At 38.2% G+C, this 18,457-nt stretch overlaps 2 protein-coding genes across 2 annotated transcripts in view; both read left to right on the forward strand.

Annotated features, from left to right (window-relative positions):
- Positions 1-15,752, forward strand: part of osbpl6 (oxysterol binding protein-like 6) — a gene marked incomplete at its 5' end in the record, with an annotated part of 51,412 nt that extends 35,660 nt beyond the window's left edge. The window contains 10 exon segments of the mRNA XM_014001430.1: positions 3,334-3,421; positions 5,071-5,324; positions 5,506-5,643; positions 7,314-7,377; positions 7,551-7,629; positions 8,212-8,356; positions 10,004-10,148; positions 10,234-10,360; positions 11,161-11,283; positions 12,431-15,752. Of these exon segments, the coding sequence (XP_013856884.1) occupies positions 3,334-3,421; positions 5,071-5,324; positions 5,506-5,643; positions 7,314-7,377; positions 7,551-7,629; positions 8,212-8,356; positions 10,004-10,148; positions 10,234-10,360; positions 11,161-11,283; positions 12,431-12,542 (1,275 nt within the window).
- Positions 15,753-16,070: 318 nt separating this feature from the next.
- Positions 16,071-18,457, forward strand: part of casp10 (caspase 10, apoptosis-related cysteine peptidase) — an 8,451-nt gene continuing 6,064 nt past the window's right edge. The window contains exons 1-3 of the mRNA XM_014001431.1: positions 16,071-16,554; positions 17,144-17,421; positions 17,918-18,023. Of these exons, the coding sequence (XP_013856885.1) occupies positions 17,147-17,421; positions 17,918-18,023 (381 nt within the window). The 5' untranslated portion in view covers positions 16,071-16,554; positions 17,144-17,146. The remainder of the gene's footprint in view (positions 16,555-17,143; positions 17,422-17,917; positions 18,024-18,457) is intronic.

Genomic DNA, 18,457 nt, shown 5'->3' on the forward strand with positions numbered 1-18,457 from the left:
CCTGTGGAAAACCTTAAATAACCAATTAAAAGTCAGCCTCAGATCACCTGCTTGCCAAAAGTTGATGCGCCTACATACACACTCATTAAAACGGCGCCCTGCACATAGGAAGTGTGCACTGTGCACAATGTGAGCAATTAAATAGAATTATGTATTTACTATTTTAATAAATTCTAACATGTCTATTGGACACACAGTATGAATAAATACATTTCTAAGTATTTTGCAGTTCAGAATTAAATCATTTATCTAAACAATTTAAAGGGGGCGGCGCCCAAGCGCCCCCTACTGGCCAGCCGCCACTGCCTGAGAGACACCGTAGCAACTCCTTTGTGTTTGGAAGCGGGGGGTGGGGGGAGGACCAGGGAGGATGATTCAATAAATCCTACACACTGTGCCTTTCAAGGTTTCAGCTATCATTTTAAGCAGAAAAGAGATTTGCTAGCTACACTTACCGTTAGCCAGTCCTTTCTCTGAAACAATGTCACAGAAAAACTCTTAATACTGTATCTGCCGCCAACCTCTTCAATTCCAGTTTTTCTTCCAAAGACATGAAGGAAAACAGGTGAGAAATGAAATAATCCACCTAATTTAAGTTAATCTTGCTTGCCGTTGTACCTACTGAGACCACGCCAACCCACATACCCTCAAGACACGCTATTGTTTGTCCACCCTCGTTGGCTAAAATCTGTGATGTTGAGCTGAACAATATTAGCCCATCGAGCAGCAAACTGAAGGGGCGGGACAAGACATCTGTCAATCATTCTGTACCACGGAAGACATTAAATAAACGGGAAAAGTTAGCCCTTTGGAAAGACTGTTTGGTCAGATTGTTTGACACCAGTTTTGTTACAAATTTCACAAATTGTGATACAGTATTTTTAACTTGTATTAGGTATTTGAACATTTTTGTTGTAAACACCAGGCTTAGCCCTACTATAGCCCACAAATGAAAGTCAGCTACCACCATACCCAATATTAACMAAATATTTTGAGATTTGACTGAGTTATTGTCCTTTTTGCTAGCCTTTTAGGGAGTGTGTGGTATTAGAGCCTCAGTTGTAAAACCAAAGAAAAATACTGCAGCATGTGGAGTTAGCTGTTAGATTCACCAATATACGTAGAATTAGAAAGAAATAACTAACTGTTTAAATCTGCTTCAGATTCATATTTGTCTGTGTTTCCTTAAATGTGGCTTGTAGCTTTATTAAATAAAGTATGTAACTCTAAACCAGTGGTTCTCAAAGTTGGGGTCAGGACCCACAGTGGAGTCCTGAAAAGATTTTCTTAGTTAATTACACTGCAAAAATGTCCATCTTGCCAAGTTTTAAAATCTTATATCCAGCCAAAAAGTCTTTTTGATCTTGTTTTGAGACTGATTTTCTAAACAAGAACTGATTGTGTAACAATAAAAATCTTGTTTTCAGAATGTGTAAGATTATTTGTCTTAGACTGAAAATTTGACTCAAATTAAGTCAAAAATTTCTGCCAATGGAGTAAAAAAATTTTACTTGGTAAGATTCCTGAAATAAGAAAAAAATTGAGTCAAATCGAGTATTTCAAGAATCTTACCAAGTAAAATTTTCTTACTCCATTGGCAGAAATTTTTGATTTAATTTGAGTCAAATTTTCAGACTATAATCTTACATATTGTCCTGATGCATCTCACTAATCCAGGTAAAAAAATCAAAAARAAAAAAATTGTATAGGTCTTCTGGACGGGTTCTTCTCTAATGAAAAGTTTCGTCTCTCCTCCAAGAGACTTCTTCAGTCTGAGAGTTTCAGGCAAAATTCAGGCTTTTAAGCCCTGCCTCCATGGGACTGATACTCACATCACCTGGCTATCGTTGACACCTAATTAACACTTATTGTTAACAGGGGTGGAGTGATACTGGCAATGGCCGCGCTGTAGTAGGGGGACAACTGAAAATGGAGGCCTCCACCTCTGTTTAATGATGGATGGTCTTTCTTCACAAAAATGGCTTCTTTTACTCCTCTCTCAAACCAACGTTCCTCTCTATCAAGAATGAGAACATCCTCATCTCTGAAAGAGTGACCGCTGGCCTGTAAATGAGTGAAAACTGCAGAGTTCTGGMCATTAGATGTAGCTCGTCTGTGTTGGGACATTCTTTTGAACTGTGGCTGCTTTGTTTCCCTGATGTATAACTGGTCGCAGTCCTCCTGGCACTTACCAGCATATACAACATTGCTCTGTTTGTGCCAGACAGAGCAAAGGTTTGAGAGAGGAGTAAAAGAAGCCATTTTTGTGAAGAAAGACCGTCCATCATTAAACAGAGGTGGAGGCCTCCATTTTCAGTTGTCCCCCTACTACAGCGCGGCCATTGCCAGTATCACTCCACCCCCGTTAACAATAAGTGTTAATTAGGTGTCAACGATAGCCTTGTGATGTGAGTATCAGTCACATGGAGGCAGGGCTTAAAAGCCTGAATTTTACCTGAAACTCTCAGACTGAAGAAGTCTCTTGGAGGAGAGACGAAACGTTTCATTAGAGAAGAACCCGTCCAGAAGACCTATACAATTTTATTCTTTTTAATCTTACATATTCTGAAAACAAGATTATTATTCTTACACAATCAGTTCTTGTTTAGTAAATCAGTCTCAAAACAAGATCAAAAAGACTTTTTGGCTGGATATAAAATTTTAAAACTTGGTTAGGTGGATATTTTTTGCAGTGTACATATAAAAAATGACTAACAACAATTGTTTTGCCTTAGTTGTTACAAAAGAGTGAGTTTATTGCTCTGCAAATGGATAAAAGTAGCATAATGAATATTGTTACTATGCCCTTGTTTATTTGACCTGTTGCCAATATTTATCACCCAAAAATAGATGGTTGCACAAGTCCCTGCTACTGTTATTTTGTGGATCAAAATCTAAAAGGTTTAGGAACAACTGCTCTAACCAACCTTTCTGCCCTGTTTCCACTGCTGCTACATTTATTTTTGATCTCTGAAACATGCAGGCATGGTTTGATCCATGAGTCAGAAATATTCTCCAGAACGGTTCATAAGCTTCCTGTCCTGTGGCCGTGTATCCAGGCTGTAACCAGATGGTGATGGAAGCTTTTGCAGAAAGTTGCTACAACATGCTCCACTCTGCGGTCATCAGTGACCTCGTTGCATTCCTATATATAAAGACAGAATGCTGCAGTGTCTCGTGCCATTGTTCCTGCAGTGGGACAAACAGTGCTGCAGTCTGTTAGCCGGGGGGCAAACTGCCACGACCGTATAATTCTGTGAGTGAGACTGACTTCTGTCTTGTGCATTTGAACAGTTTGCGACTCTCTCCGCTCTGCACCTCTGCCTCTTGCAGGGCTCGGATGATGAGTCATATGTCAGCGATGTGAGCGATAACATTTCCGAGGACAACGCCAGCGTGACTGACAACGTCTCCAGACAAAGTAGGTCCCATTCCGCCACATGCATCCACAGCCTTTGTTGAAAACAAACTGGAGAAAATAATAAAACGGGGTGATACCAGTTTCCCTACCAGCCACTCTTTTCTTTGTAATGTCACATTCAAAAGATGCTCGCCTGTTCTGACAAACTCATTTATCAGTGTTGCAGAGGCGGTTGACTTTGCGGTGCTGCTCTGTACAGACGGCCTTTCTCAGGATTATGAAGCAGCTGGGTGGAAAGTGGAAGGGAATCTCCCTCCTTTATCTCTGTCACTTCCCACACAGCAGAGAAAAATTGGCTTTCAAGTATCTACTGACGATGGAAATATTGAACTTTCTTACCTCAAAACTTTAAGAAAGACCTCAGAAAACTAATAATATGTGACCCTTGCAGGCAAAATGAGTCAAGATGTGCACAGATACACTAGAAAAAATGCAAAAACATTAATTATATTTTACTATTATTGAGATTTGTGTAAAAATTAGTGCATAAATATATTATCTGGCATTCCCAGTAACTAAAAAGTAGCATATAATCTTCCTAATCTACTTTTAAATCCAAGTTTTCTAACAGAGACATCTTTAGAAATATTTAATGCTTTATAAACTTTTTAATATTTCTTAAAATGAACCTATTTTCTGTGTTGACTGTCATATTGACTGCAGCATATCTCATATAATGTTTACAGTCATTGTGAAACTTGTGAATTCATATTTTAAGTGGATGTAATCCTGATGAAATCACTCAAATCAATAAAAAAATCTAGTTTTTTAAACATGCACTTTTATAATGAAAGACAAGCTTGTTGTTATCCAGGTGATAAATTACCAAACTTTAACAAACTACATATTTTGAAGCTTTTAAGGAGAATTTGAAAATAACAATAACTCAATGTTAAAATTATCCTCATTGTTACACATTTTGTCATCACAGCTTACATATGTCAAGACAAGATAAGTGTGTGAATTTATTATTATTATTATTTTAATGTAAGTAATGTTGTCATTGTCTTCCTATACAATCTTTCTTTTACATATTTTTTTTTTTTATTTTGAGACCTTTAAATTCCTAAAGTGTGGGTATTATGTATTTTCCAGGCACATAGTTCAATTTTTATGAAAAAATTATACATACCAAAAATAAACTTAACTTTACATCATATCTAAATGCCTTGAAATTGGCATTTGCCTCTTTAAGAACCTCCTACCATTTCTGACACTCCCACATCAGCACATCTTCGCAACAATGCTTTGGGGGAGGGGTGCTCTGTGGGGCGGGAGCTCGGCTGCAGACTGAGCTCCAGGGGGGAGCTTTGTGCAAATAGGCAGAGCTTTGTACCAGCAAGCGTTTAGGCAGCTCCACATGGCTGCAGGAGATTCAAGGATTTCTCAAACATGCATGATTGAGTCAAATCAACAATGGGTATGTTTTTGATCAGGGAATGACATTATAACAATATGAAGTGCAAAAAAGTAAATTTTGCAAGTGCTGCAATGTTGCTTTTATAGATTTTACATATATTGTGACTTGTAGAGTTTTTTGGGGGGCTGCGAAGTTTGCTGGAGTTTGGATCCTGGACAACCATTATTATCAATTTATCAAATAATGACCAGATAATTGTAATAATTATGTTTTGGGTTTGTTTCCTTAGTGGCTAATGGAGACTTTGCCGGCAGCGCCTTCCGTAACGGGCGGCGGACCTGCCTGCCGGCCCCCTGCCCCGACACCAGCAACATCAACCTGTGGAACATCTTGAGGAACAACATCGGCAAAGACCTGTCCAAAGTGTCCATGCCCGTGGAGCTGAACGAGCCCCTCAACACCCTGCAGCGCATGTGTGAGGAGCTGGAGTACAGCGAGCTGCTGGACAAGGCTGCTGAGACCGAGGATCCCTTCGAGCGCATGGTGAAGAAGAAGCACCGCGTTAAATCTGAAGTTAATCATGACGACGGATTTTTCTTGAGTTGAATATCTCTGTGTATTGTATGGTTTATTTTCTGTTATAGGGTCTCTGATAGTGTTTGATAGACATATAGTAAACAAGACAGTTAATTCTCCTCATATGTCTGTTTTGACTTGGTGACAGGTCCTCGTTGCTGCTTTTGCCATCTCAGGCTACTCGAACACCTATTACAGAGCAGGAAGTAAGCCATTCAACCCGCTGCTCGGAGAGACTTATGAATGTATTCGGGAAGACAAGGGCTTCTGTTTTTTCTCTGAGCAGGTAAATTCATTTTTATTATACAAAAGTAAACTGGATTTTTCGACTTGGTCTTTTTTGTTTGTTTGTTTGTTTGTTTGGATGGAGATTGTTCAACAGCAACTTTTGACTATGTTGCCCAGTGTTGTATAAAGTACCACAAAGTGATACTTGAGTAAAAGTACAAGTATCTTACCAAAAAATTAAATTAAAGTCTTCTTTAGGAGTATTACTTGAGTAAAAGTCATAAAGTACTGTATCTGATATTTTTTGTACTTAAGTATTAAAAGTAAAAGCATTGATTTAAAATGAGCAGTTAGATTTTCCATAATGACATTTATTAGGAGGTGGCCTCCCTCCAAAACAAATGCAAAAAGGGCTATATCGTAATTTAAGATGCACTAGTCCAGCTGTTTCAGTTTATATTCATATATTAAGGCTGCCCAAACCTTTTCCCCAAAATGAAAATCTATTTGAAAGTTGCGGCCAAATGCAATAATTTAATTCATGAAATACAAATACTTCTTAAGTACAGTCCTTACTTTTTAATGATTATGTCCTGCTGGAGTGTGACATGATTTGTTTGTGTACAAACTAATACGGTATCAGAATTTATATTTATACTTCTCATTCAACCACAATTAAATTCTCTCTATCAAGGAGGCATAATTTATATGTATAGTATTTATTTTTATACAATAACAAGCTGGAATAAAAAAGGAAAAATGAAGTAAAAGTAACGACTTTCTACGTATTGCCTTTTTTTTAAATGTAAGGAGTAGAAAGTACAGATAATTGTATGAAAATGTAAGAAGTAAAAGTAAAAAGTAGGTGGAAAAAAATTACTCAAGTAAAGTACAGATACCCAAAAAATTTACTTAAAGGCACAGTGTGTAGGATTTTGTCAATTCTTTTAGCCGAAATTGAGATAATCACTAATGACAATAATAAAAAACATGTCTAATCATTGCAGACAAAGACCTTGTTTTATTATTTTTATACCTTATAAAAAGCTGTTTATATCTCCATGGTCATGGGTCGCCACTACAGGCAGCCGCCATCTTGCACCGCCATCTTGTCTACGAAGGCTCATGAAGGACAAACTGCGGTGGCGGCGTCAAAAATGGTTTTAGTTGTAATATAATAATTGTAATATTTGTTGTCTGTCATTGTAGCTGGGATAATTTTACTTATTAAAGCTCATAATCTTACCACTTGAAACATCACTAGCCCTGAAGCTGCTGGTAGACATCGCAGTTCGAATTATCAAAGGTTTTTGACACCTGAGAGACACCGTAGCAACTCCTTTGTGTTTGGAAGCGGGGGTTGGGGGTGGGGGGAGGACCAGGGAGGATGATTCAACCACTCAACCACTAGATGTCGCTGAAAACAACAAATCCTACACACTGTGCCTTTAAGTWCAGTAAAGAAGTATTTGTACTTATTTACTTCACAACTCTGATGTAGCCGATGTGTGGACTAGCCTTTAGCTCATCAGTCTTTGCTTTTCTTTTAATCTGCAACACAGTTCAGTCCTTCAGATTTATCTTGCGAACCAAAACTGATATTTTGTCTTTTGTTCAATTCAGGAACAAACCAAAAACGAAATTTTACAGTCGTGTTGATTCATTGTGGTGTTGAGTCTGAAATGCAGCTGTCAGAGTTTTTTTTTTTTTTTCAATCTTTTCTCCAAGGTGAGCCACCACCCTCCCATCTCCGCCTGTCACTGCGAGTCAAAGAACTTCTCCTTCTGGCAAGGTAGATCAGCTGACTAATTAATGGGAGACGTCTCTCCTGGGAGCTCAGTGAATATGAGCCAGCATGACTCAATTAGGCTCCTTTACATCCAGCTATATTTTAATGGAAAACACCTTAAATGAAGTTTGAGGCAAAGTGCACATGCAGATGTTCTGGTTGTTTTCTTTTCTCAGATGTAAGATGGAAAAACAAATTCTGGGGAAAATCCATGGAAGTTTTACCCATCGGATCTGTGAATCTCAATATTCCCAGGTAAATCCYCGTGTAGGGATTATTCCAGCACTCGTTTTTTTTTTTTTTTTCTTGCAGAAGCGCTGTTTAATTATCTCAGCCAGCAGGGTCACTGGGTTTATTCTAATTACCAGCTTGCCTTGTTGATCTGYGTTCATGTCAACATCCGAATTCTAATTATGGCTGGAATACACATTGAGTTTCCTGAAAAACAAGTGAGCTTCAGAGTCATTAAATCAGTCACAGCAGTAGCAGCTAATTAGAGAAAAAAAAACCAAATCAAAAGAAAGAAACAAATAAATATGTTTCTGTGACAAATCAGTCAAYCGTTACAGATAATTAAATCCCACGGATGTTTTAAAACTCTGTTTRTGTCGTGATGCTTTTTAGCCACATTATTCACTAATTTGGAATTAAAACATTTTTTATTAAATCCTTTACTCATTTAGAGTTTTAAAAGGGGACAAAAAAAACTTTTTAATCACATGATGCTGTTCAATCCATTAAATTCAATGAACAAATTATCCATGAAAAAATTAAATGAATATTTTTCATCTGAATCRGTTTTTAGTCCAGTCTTTAACATGTTATTGTATCTTTTAGGTTTGGGGATCACTACGAATGGAACAAAGTGACCACCTGCGTTCACAACATCCTCAGTGGACGGCGGTGGATCGAACATTACGGCGAGATCACCATCAGGAACTTAAAGAGCAGCACTTGTCTCTGCAAACTCACTTTTATTAAGGTAAGAAATGTCAGCCGAAATCGACTCTCGTTGCGCTGCTGCAAGACAAAAATCACCTCATTCTGTTTGTTTGCTTTGAATCTGCAGCCTCTTCTTGTCACAACCTAATATGTATAAACTGTGATACATAAGAAAACTAAAATTATATAGTGAATTTGAACATTTAAAATTATTTTTACACTTTAGGTTAAAAAAAGACCACATTCATGTAAACAAGAAAAAACTATTGAGTTTATACCAAATTTTATCAAAAATTTGTTTTGTTTTTTTGTTATCTAATCAATTCAGTAAAAAGTCTGTATGTCTTGAAGTTGAATTATTGAAGTAGTCAACAAACTACTGGCATGATTCAGCTGACGTTTTACTCCTTGAATTAGTAGCATTGATAATATATTTGCAAACAAATAGCCTTTATGCCACAGACATCCGGCCCAGCACTTGATGCCACTCCCAACACTTCCGGTTCATGGTCAACACAGTGTTAGCGAAAGATTTTTTCACCCAACAATGACTCTTAAAGATCTCCACAGTACAGAATTAGCATATTACATGTACCAACATTAACACAGGAGGCGTACAGGTCCAGCCAAGTGGGAAAAAAATCACTCCAAAGTGGATTAAAGCCATAAAAACAAAGGAAAGACGTTCGTGTTTATGGTTCCAGAATTTAGCCTTTTTTGCTATTCCATGGCTGCTTGTTCCGTGAATTTTTCATGTAGAGCTGTGACACTTATATTGTTGGAAAGAGCAGAGTCTGGGCTTTAAATTGATGTGCTACTTGTATGGTTTGGATTGTTTTCCCCGACGTTAGTGAACTGAAAACGTAATGATTATCAGGTGGATGTTCTGCTGCTCTCGGTGCTCGGGGCAGGAGGGGGGCGCGCTCGTCACTCGGCTTTAGTCTAATGTAATATACACTCTAACAAGGTTTTACTTTTGCATAAAACTCATGACAAAGTCGCAAAAAAACATTTCATACTCTGTATAACACAAACACACACACACACCTACCTTTGTACCCGCTGCTGTGTTAGCTTCCTGCTAGCTGTCGCGTGAAGGAGGTCTTTCTTCTCTCGTCTTGGCAGTAAAAGGGGATAAATGTACATTTCCCTTTTGTAACCTCCRTCTTSTCATTTCTGATGCTGRCYCTTGAATATCCTCAGGTTAGAAACGCCGATTACAAACGCAAGYGTGAGCTTTTAAAGATAAGTTTTCCYTGTAATGCTRTGATCCWCTGCTGTCACCTCCTCATCTAAAGGAAAAAGGAGAAAAACTAACTACTCGATCGTACCTGCTGGTTAGTGGACACAACGGCACACAACAGAACTCACGTTWTATACCAGTAGATCACAGATGCTTTAACTTWTGTGACTTTTTCACGGACTAGTACTAGGAKCTMACGCTAAAAACATAGGCAGTAAGCAGGGAGTGGAAGGGAGGAGCGTGGCAAGAATTTTACCAGAAATACGTCATTAATGACCGTGGCATATAGGCTATTGACAGAAAACCTGCTAAGTCTGTGTTTTTCTGTTGAATAAAAAAAAATCTTGTTTGTTTTGGTGAAAACGTTAAAGAACTGCTGCACAGGGACCATAGAGATGCATGTTGCAGACCTCTGATCTAGGCTAAGAGTTGTTGTTGTTTTAGGGAAACTATTGGAGCTCCAATGTGAATGAGGTCCATGGATTTGTGATGGACCAAGAAGGGAAAGTGGTCCACAGGCTGTTTGGAAAATGGCACGAGGGTCTTTACTGCGGCGTCCCACCGTCCGCCAAATGCGTTTGGAGGCCAGGTGGGCTCTTGAACTCCACTGGATTTCACTTTAACGGCCGAGWCGTTGAGCTACAAGAGGATTTAAGCGCCTTTTTCCCCATCAGGTTCGATGCCCACAGACTACGAGCTGTACTACGGCTTCACCAGATTCGCCATCGAGCTGAATGAGCTCTGTCCCGAGCTGAAGGACGTCCTGCCTCGCACCGACGCTCGATTCAGACCAGATCAAAGGTACGCGCGTTTGTCAGTGCCTCGGAGAGTTCATGGAGGTCACATTTCAAATATGTGACTCATCACATCGAAACGAGGATTAAGTCTAAAAGTTGTATGGAGAAATAGGCAGATGTAGTATTTTGATTAAAATGCTTGCAAAAATATCATTTTGTCAATGTATCATTTCAATGAACTGTCTGAAATTTTATCCTAAAAAACTTTTTTGAAGCACTTTTTTTGAGTAGTAGCAATCTAAATTGTGATTTTGAGGAAAAACACCTTAAAATGTTGAGATTTTCCCTGTGCGCTATCAAAGCTTTTGTTTCTTTCCAGCTGGGAAATCTCAATATTCAAATACTATTTGAGGTTTCTTTTTTAAAATGACTCAAAAAAATCCTCATTAAAATTACATAAAATTAGGATTTAGACCAAATATTTATGTATTATTGTAACCAGCAAGACAAATTAAATAATATCTCTGGATYTACTAATGATATCAGGATGATCTAAGTATCAAAATGTAGCTTTTAAAGCCAGGAATCTGAAAATAGGATTAGGTCATTTTGTCCAAATTTGACTTAATCCTCATTTTGATATGATGGGTCACATATAATGTGAACATCCACGCAAAAAATAAAGCCAATGAGGCTGCAGATTTGTGCCCAGGTTGCACCAGGACGGGCGTTTCGGCGTGAAAACATGGTGAAATTTTTCTGCAAGTTTGCTCGCTGTGGCGACCTCTGCAGAGGGGAGCAGCAAAGGACAGCTTTGAAAGCGTTGGCGTGCGAGGTCTAGCTTGTCGTGTGTTTCTCGTACAGATGTCTGGAGGAGGGGAACTTGGAGATGGCGACCTCAGAGAAGCAGCGCATCGAGGACGCACAGAGGGTCAGGAGGAAGTGGAACGAGGAGAACAACATCAAACATGAACCTCGCTTCTTCAGGTAAGACCAGCGCCCTGAAACTGCTGAAACACAGTGWAATGACGGCAACGCTTCTGTTGTACTTCATCTTAACCTTTTAATAAAACATTTTATCGTGACTGAATATGATAATCACAGCAGCTTTTAATCAAACTTGTGCCAAAATGAAATCAGGTGTCATCAGATGAATACTCTGAAGTCTCTGTTGTTCTGAAGACTCAATAATCTGACTGTTGCTTCTGCAGCCCTGTTCCTTCTAGCTGAGGCTAAAATCTTTAATCGTGTGTAAAATGAAGACAGAAGCTGGTAATCACCAAATGTTACGGTTCGAGTTGCCACAGTGATCATAAATGCAACAATCTGTCTCGCTCAAAAATCACAGCTTGTGTTTGTAAAACCCGCTCCTGGAGAAGGCAAATTGTAACTCCTCTTGTCACGTTTTTTTGTCACCGTGAGCCTCATCATGATTTTTTCTATTCCTGGTAGAAAAATAGTGGATATCAGAGGAAGTAAGATAAAAACAAAAAAGACTGCTCTGTTTGTATCGACGTTTGCAGATGATATGGTTTTAAAATGTTTCCACATTTTGATGAAAACAAGATTTGAGTTGGCTGCAGCAGGTTGAAGTGACATTTTCTCTGAAGCCTGAAAATTACCGACATGGATTATTTTTGCTCTGAAAATGGATTTCCAGAAACAAATTGCTGCAATCTGAACTTGTATATGATGGTCTGGAAGGAGGAAGTCTTAAAACCAAGACATGCAAGATGATGTTCAGTTCTTACAATAAGAATAATGCTATTTCTTTCAAAGGATAAACAATAAATCCCTTTCAAAATAAAAATTTACAAACTGTTCAAATTACAAGTTCTAGATCTGCGTAGGCGTGGAGTTAATCTTTACGCCTACACAGTCAATAAAATAAAGTTAACTTTGACTAAAAATATAATTCTCTAAAACCCAGTTAGTGTGGGAGGATTAAAAATCATCTAACTACAGAGTTTTCTTCCACTAAAAGAAATCAGGATTTTCTTCAATAAATCATGAATTTTGTCTCTTTTACGCAGCATATTGAGGCATTGTGCAAAAATAAAACCTCTGTATCATWATATTGTTCAAGCCTGGCAGATCAGATCTTTTTTTTCTGTTTCCTCGTGCGTTCCCTTAGGAAAGCGGTGGATGCCAATCACAGGGAGAGATGGGTGTCCAACAACACGTACTGGGAGCTCCGAAAGAACCCCGGCTTCATCAACATGGAGGAAACCGTGAGCCTGTGGTAGCACACGGACGCCCGCGTCCGTCGCTGCGGAGGAGGAGGCCTTTAACTATGCACAGCGGGGCGTTAACCCGAACGTGCCGCGTCATCGGTGTGCATGGAAACAAAGCGAAGCSCAGAGCGGAGGGGCGGCCTGCAGCCCGCCGGCGAGCCTGCCGAGGTTTGACGGAGCTCCCACGTGGCCATCCACCCCCCAACATCCTGTAGGATCACCTTCATCGTGCTTGTCGAAGCTGGGTTGTCAACTCTGTAGATCTTACTTTGACTTTCGAGTTTGTCCTTGCCTTAAACCAAAAACAAAAAAAGAAGAAAAAAAAAAAAAAGAAACGCCCCTTCCAAGTCACAGAAATAGGCGACTTTTAGTTGAAGCCATTTCATTCCTGAGAGCAGTTTGGTTAGATTCAATCTATGACGTAGATATTCTACAATACTGTGCATGTTTAGAGAGCAGCTTTCAGTGGCATAATGCCACATTTACTATATCGTCAAATAATGTAGAAAAAAAAGTATTTTTATAAAACTATCTTGTGTGAAAAAATAGATTTATTTGAATTGGCAGATTTTATTTATTTTTAATTTTTTTTTTTACTACTGTTAAATCTGTGGTAGCAGTAACATTCTTCTGGGACACAACTTCTTTTAGGTCGCAGTGGAGGATTGTGTTTTTATTGAGCAGATCATAGATCAGTCGTCGCGTCAAGTGACCCGTTTGACATGAAATCATCTCTAAAGAAATGATCAGACAAATACATACGTGGCATATAAGAGCAAATATTAAGTATGTGTTGTCCTTTTTTGAATGTGGTGCAGATAAATGTGGATGAAAACAAAAGATTGTGAAAGATGGAGAAAGAATGTGATGCAGATTGTAGAGCTCACTGACACTTTGAGATGTTGGCCTTCCTAACTGGACCTGCCTTTAAAGTAAAACAAAGAACTAAAAACAATTATCTTTCACAAGACCAAAAACGTCCCTGCTGTACATTCAAATACAAATACACATCCACAGAATGAGAGCGTTTGGTTAAAGGTACTTGTTGCAAACTTTGAAATCAAACGAAGAGCTTTTCTTGGTGTAGAATAAAAAAAAAAGGTTTGCACCAGTAGTTTTCCAGATGTGCTGTATTAAGATTGAGTATTGGGTCTAGACTATGATAATTTTATTACAATATTACAAGTAAAAAGTTGTACAAGAATAACTTCACGTTATTATGAGAGTAAAGTCATGAGAACTCCTACGCAACACAGCAGCCATACCACTGCATTAAAATAAGGACTTTTGAAGTTACACTTTGGGATCAGTTATACAAATAAGGAAATACTTAATCTTGTAACACATCAACATTAAAGTACCATCAGTGGCAGGACTTTGAAATAATTGTGCAAACAACTGTGTCTACTTTGAACATGTTATTCTCACATTGCTTCATTTTTTCTCATAATTGTTGGATTTCATTCTCGTAATTAAAAAAAAAAATCATAGTCTGTCCCAGTACCTTGTCGTAGTTTACAAATTTAGCTTAAGGCCCTGTCACACTATGATGTTTAAGACAAATTATGCCGAGTTATAAAAAGTTTGGAGACATCTACGTTGAAGACGGAATTTAAAAAAATCAACTGTACAATTCTTTTAGGCATGTACTGTAATGCGAACAAACTGATCAAATATCTAACTTTCCTTAGTCGTTTAGTGGATTTAGTTGGCATAAGTTGTCTAAAATGTGTGACAAGACCTTCACAAATAATCATATTTAGGAAAGATTTAACCATCAATACGAGGGGGGAAAAAAGATTATTTGGATTTTGTTTACATCTTCATGACATTGCAATAAGTACCTCTAAAAGTATATGTCATTATCTGTTACAAATACGGACAAATTCCAAACAGAAATCACCAAAACCTAATTTGTCTCCTGGGTTCAACAATCAAAATGTTTGATTCATAATTTAATTTTAAAAAAAAGCTGCAAGTCTAGAAACAACATTTGTTTGGTGTTTGGTTTCGGAAATAACCTAAAAAAAAACATTGACTCAACTGGTGAATTATTTAAAAAATGATTTCACTAAATGGGCAGCCTTTGTGTATATTGAAACACTGGAGACACCTACAGGTTGTGATGTAAAAAGCAGGAGTCGTGATGCATATTTAAGTCTTTTTATTTATTTATTTATTTAGTAATTTATTTATTTCTACAGCCAGTGTACAAATATTCTTACTGTACAAACATTTCTGTGTTTGAATCCCCAGAGAATTTACTGCTACCTTGTTCGCCTCTGCAAAGTTTTTTCTATTTATTGCAAAGCAGCTAAGCTTTAAAGTTTTAACCCATGCTCTCCATTTTTTTAAATCACCCTCACACCATGTTGGTCATCATAGTGCGCATTTAAACAGAATAGCTTTGTTCTGAACTGCAGGTTGATGACAGAAAAAAAAAAAACTAAACTGTAAAAGAAATCATGTGACTTGAGTCCATCCTGCTTGGTGCACAGCTCACATGTAGATTACAAACCAAAAAAGGTAGATCTGCTTTGCACCTGGGTAGTTTATTCTTCTTGTTTTTAACCCCCAGATCACTAATTCATTGCTCCCAACTCTTCAGCGTCATCTCGCTGTGCCTTAATCCATTTATTAATGCCTCACAAACACACAACTGAAGGGAACCCCATGCCAAGAAGAAGGTATGCCTTTTTAAAAAAATTCAATAAAACAACATCTGCACACTCTCCACAGAGGATAGATGAGTTTTAGTTGCTTGCAGGAGTTATTCTCTGCTGCTCTGATCCAGAGAAAACAAAACTCTCCTGTAAAAGCTGAGCACCTTTTCTAACTAATGACATTTATTTCAGAGATGTGTCTGTGGAGGTCAGGGCAGTGCTCGCATCGTAGAGTTATAGTGGAGAAAAACCCAAAAAGAAAAAAAAAMCTTWAGCTTTCTCCATCCATCGTTCCACCTGCATGTCTAGACAGCTTAGCTTGCCAATGAATGTTTGCAATGCCTCACAAGAAAAGGGTTTTTTTGTTTTCTGATTTGGACACTTTGGTTTCCTCTGGACTTGAAGTGTAATCATGGCGCAGTACGTCAGCTTCGTTTTTGTCCATTTCCTGATGGGTACCTTCTAAAGTGCAATTTTAACAACGTACATATCTTTCCATGAACACTGTACACTGCTGCTACATAGTGCTTGTTCTAATAAAACCACAAAACTCAACTGACTCAAATGTGTGTGCTTTATGTGTTGGAAAGGAAATACAGCCAAACTGTTTTATATTTATAAAACTGAATGTGTTTAGGTCGGTGTTTTAAGTTGTGCAAGCAGATATATGTATTTAAAAAAATAAAAGCACAATATTGTCTTGATGCAGCTTTTTATTAGAGAACATCTGAAAAGCTTTAGCTCATGATGAGTATTTGCCTTAAAATTTCTGACCAGCAGGGGGCGACAGTGCACGTTTAAAGACTCACAAGTGAACAATTTACCACTTCATCTGCCCTTAAAGAGAGCGTTTTAATATTTCATAGCAAACAGGGGTGAAATAGGTTTAGTATGAATAAGTGTAGATGGATCTACGCCTGTAAAAACTGAGTTTCGGCTGTTCCTTTTTTAAATTGTATTTTAGTTGGGCGKGTTTTTCGTATTCGGGCTGGAAAGTGGTAATCCGATCTGGCAACCCTGGCCACGATCCTCCCGCCAGGAAAAAAAAAAGAGTTTTCTTTCACATGTGAGGGCAGCTGGTAGTTTTTAATAACTTTACAACACTTAATAATACATTTGTTAGTTATCGGGGAGGTCTCTGCCTGTCTACAGTTTGTGAGTCACCTTTAGAGAGGTTTACTGCCCACTGTTACGAGTCAGTGAGTCAGCAGCTTACTTTCATTTTCTGTTTCCTCCCGTGTTTGAAGCAGTTCATGACCGTGTCCGAACTTTCAGTAAACCTTTTACAGGTTTAAAATAAATACTTCAGGGCTCMTACGGTATGCTAAAGTGAAACAACGATTTGTCGTCTTCTTTCTCAGGTAAATTGTTTCTTCTAACATGTTTCACTGAGTTTCGTGGACTACTTTTTTACTCAGCAAACCGAGTGGGTTTAACGACGTGTGTCCGCTTGTTTATCAGTACTTTAATGTAACATTTTACACGTTTCCTGATTTCAGATATTTTATTCAGCTTATTTATTAGTAGAGATTAAAAAAAATAACTAAGCTTGTCACTTCCTGTTTGTTTTGCCGATAAAGTGGACCCCAAGGAACGTCATTAATAACGCCTGAACAAAATTATAAAATGAAATTTAAATAATTATCTTCCTGGTTTAAACTTGGAATTAAAATTATAATTAAAAAAACACCCAACCTCGTATCGTTTTCTGTTTTTATCTTTGTACAATTTGAGGATTATGAAGACATGTATATAAATTATTACAGCTGACCCTAATAAGCCAAGTTAGTTTATTTTACATTATTTTCTTTTGCATTTTCTAAGCTAAATTATTAAATGTATTCCCCTATAGGTTCCCTGTAAACAAAATTCTATTAAGTTTCATTATCACAAAAGGTAAATATCACAAACTAAACAGCTAAATAATCTTGTGTATTGTTTCTAATATAGGATATGGATTTCCAAAAGCTTCTGCTGGATGTTGGTAAAAGTTTGGGCCACGAGGAGCTGAAAGCTTCAGCTTTTCTGTGCACCGACCTCCTGCGCCGAAACCCAAACTCGGTGGAGTCGTTTACTGACTTCTTCTCGTCTCTGATGAGGAAAGATGTCCTCTCAGCTGAGGAGCCCCAGCTTCTAACGGAACTCCTCACCACCATCCAGCAGCATCGTCTGCTGCGYTCCCTTCAGCTCAGTGACCAAGTCACCAGTAACTACATCTCCTCTTACAGGTGGGCTGTTCACACTTTACTGTCCCAACAGCTGCAACGAGCTGCTGTTACTTTTATCATTTTCTCGCTGTAAATGAACGACGTACCGATTATCGGCCATGTTTTCCATCATAATAACAGAACTGCACAAAAAATTTAAACTCTCTTTAATGTTTTGGATTATATTTTTAAGGAGACAGGCTTATTTTGAAGTTAAAGTCTTGATYACTAGTTTTCTAAATGTCTTTAAAAGTTTTTTTGTTGGACTTTGGCTCCTTTATTCTTTTATTTTCAGTCCTGTTTTTGTAATTGATCATGTTGCCATATAAATAGTAAAGCGCTGAATAATTCAATCAAAAAACGTGGTTCTGTGTGTCGACACAACACTGGTTCACACCTCAGTTGTGTCTTTTTTAATGCATATTCTTCAGTGAACAAAGACACGATCCCTTGAATAATTATKGTCTGTTACAAAACTGACATTAAAAATGTTTATTTTGGTTTTCTTTCATTTCAGGAAGCTGCTCTACAACCTGTCTGAGGACATTACTGATCAAGACTTACAACATATAAAGTTTCTGTTGAACCAACTCGTTCCACGTAGAAAGCTGGCCGATAACATTGTGAGTCCTTCTTTAAAGCTATGGTAAATGGTAAAAAATGGTACTGAACTTAGAGTGCTTTTCAAGTCCCTCCGGACCCCAAAGCGCTTTACACTAACAGACAATTCACCCATTCACACTCACATTCACACACTGATGATGGCAAACTACACTGTAGCCACAGCTGCCCTGGGGCTCACTGACAGAAGCGAGGCTGCCATACACCGGCGCCACTGGACCCTCTGACCACCATCAGTAGGCAAGGTGGGTGAAGTGTCTTACCCAAGGACACAACGAATGAGATGGCTGGACGGGAGGATCGAACTAGTGACCTTCCGGTTCCAGGACGACTCACCTAACCACTCCGCCACAGCCGCCCAAGCTACAGTGGGTAAAATAAAACACGCTAACATTTTTCTCAGTAAATATATTACTAGAGGTGCTAATGACATGAA

The sequence above is a fragment of the Austrofundulus limnaeus genome, unplaced genomic scaffold, assembly GCF_001266775.1.
Source record: "Austrofundulus limnaeus strain Quisiro unplaced genomic scaffold, Austrofundulus_limnaeus-1.0 Scaffold9, whole genome shotgun sequence".
NCBI lineage: Eukaryota > Metazoa > Chordata > Actinopteri > Cyprinodontiformes > Rivulidae > Austrofundulus > Austrofundulus limnaeus.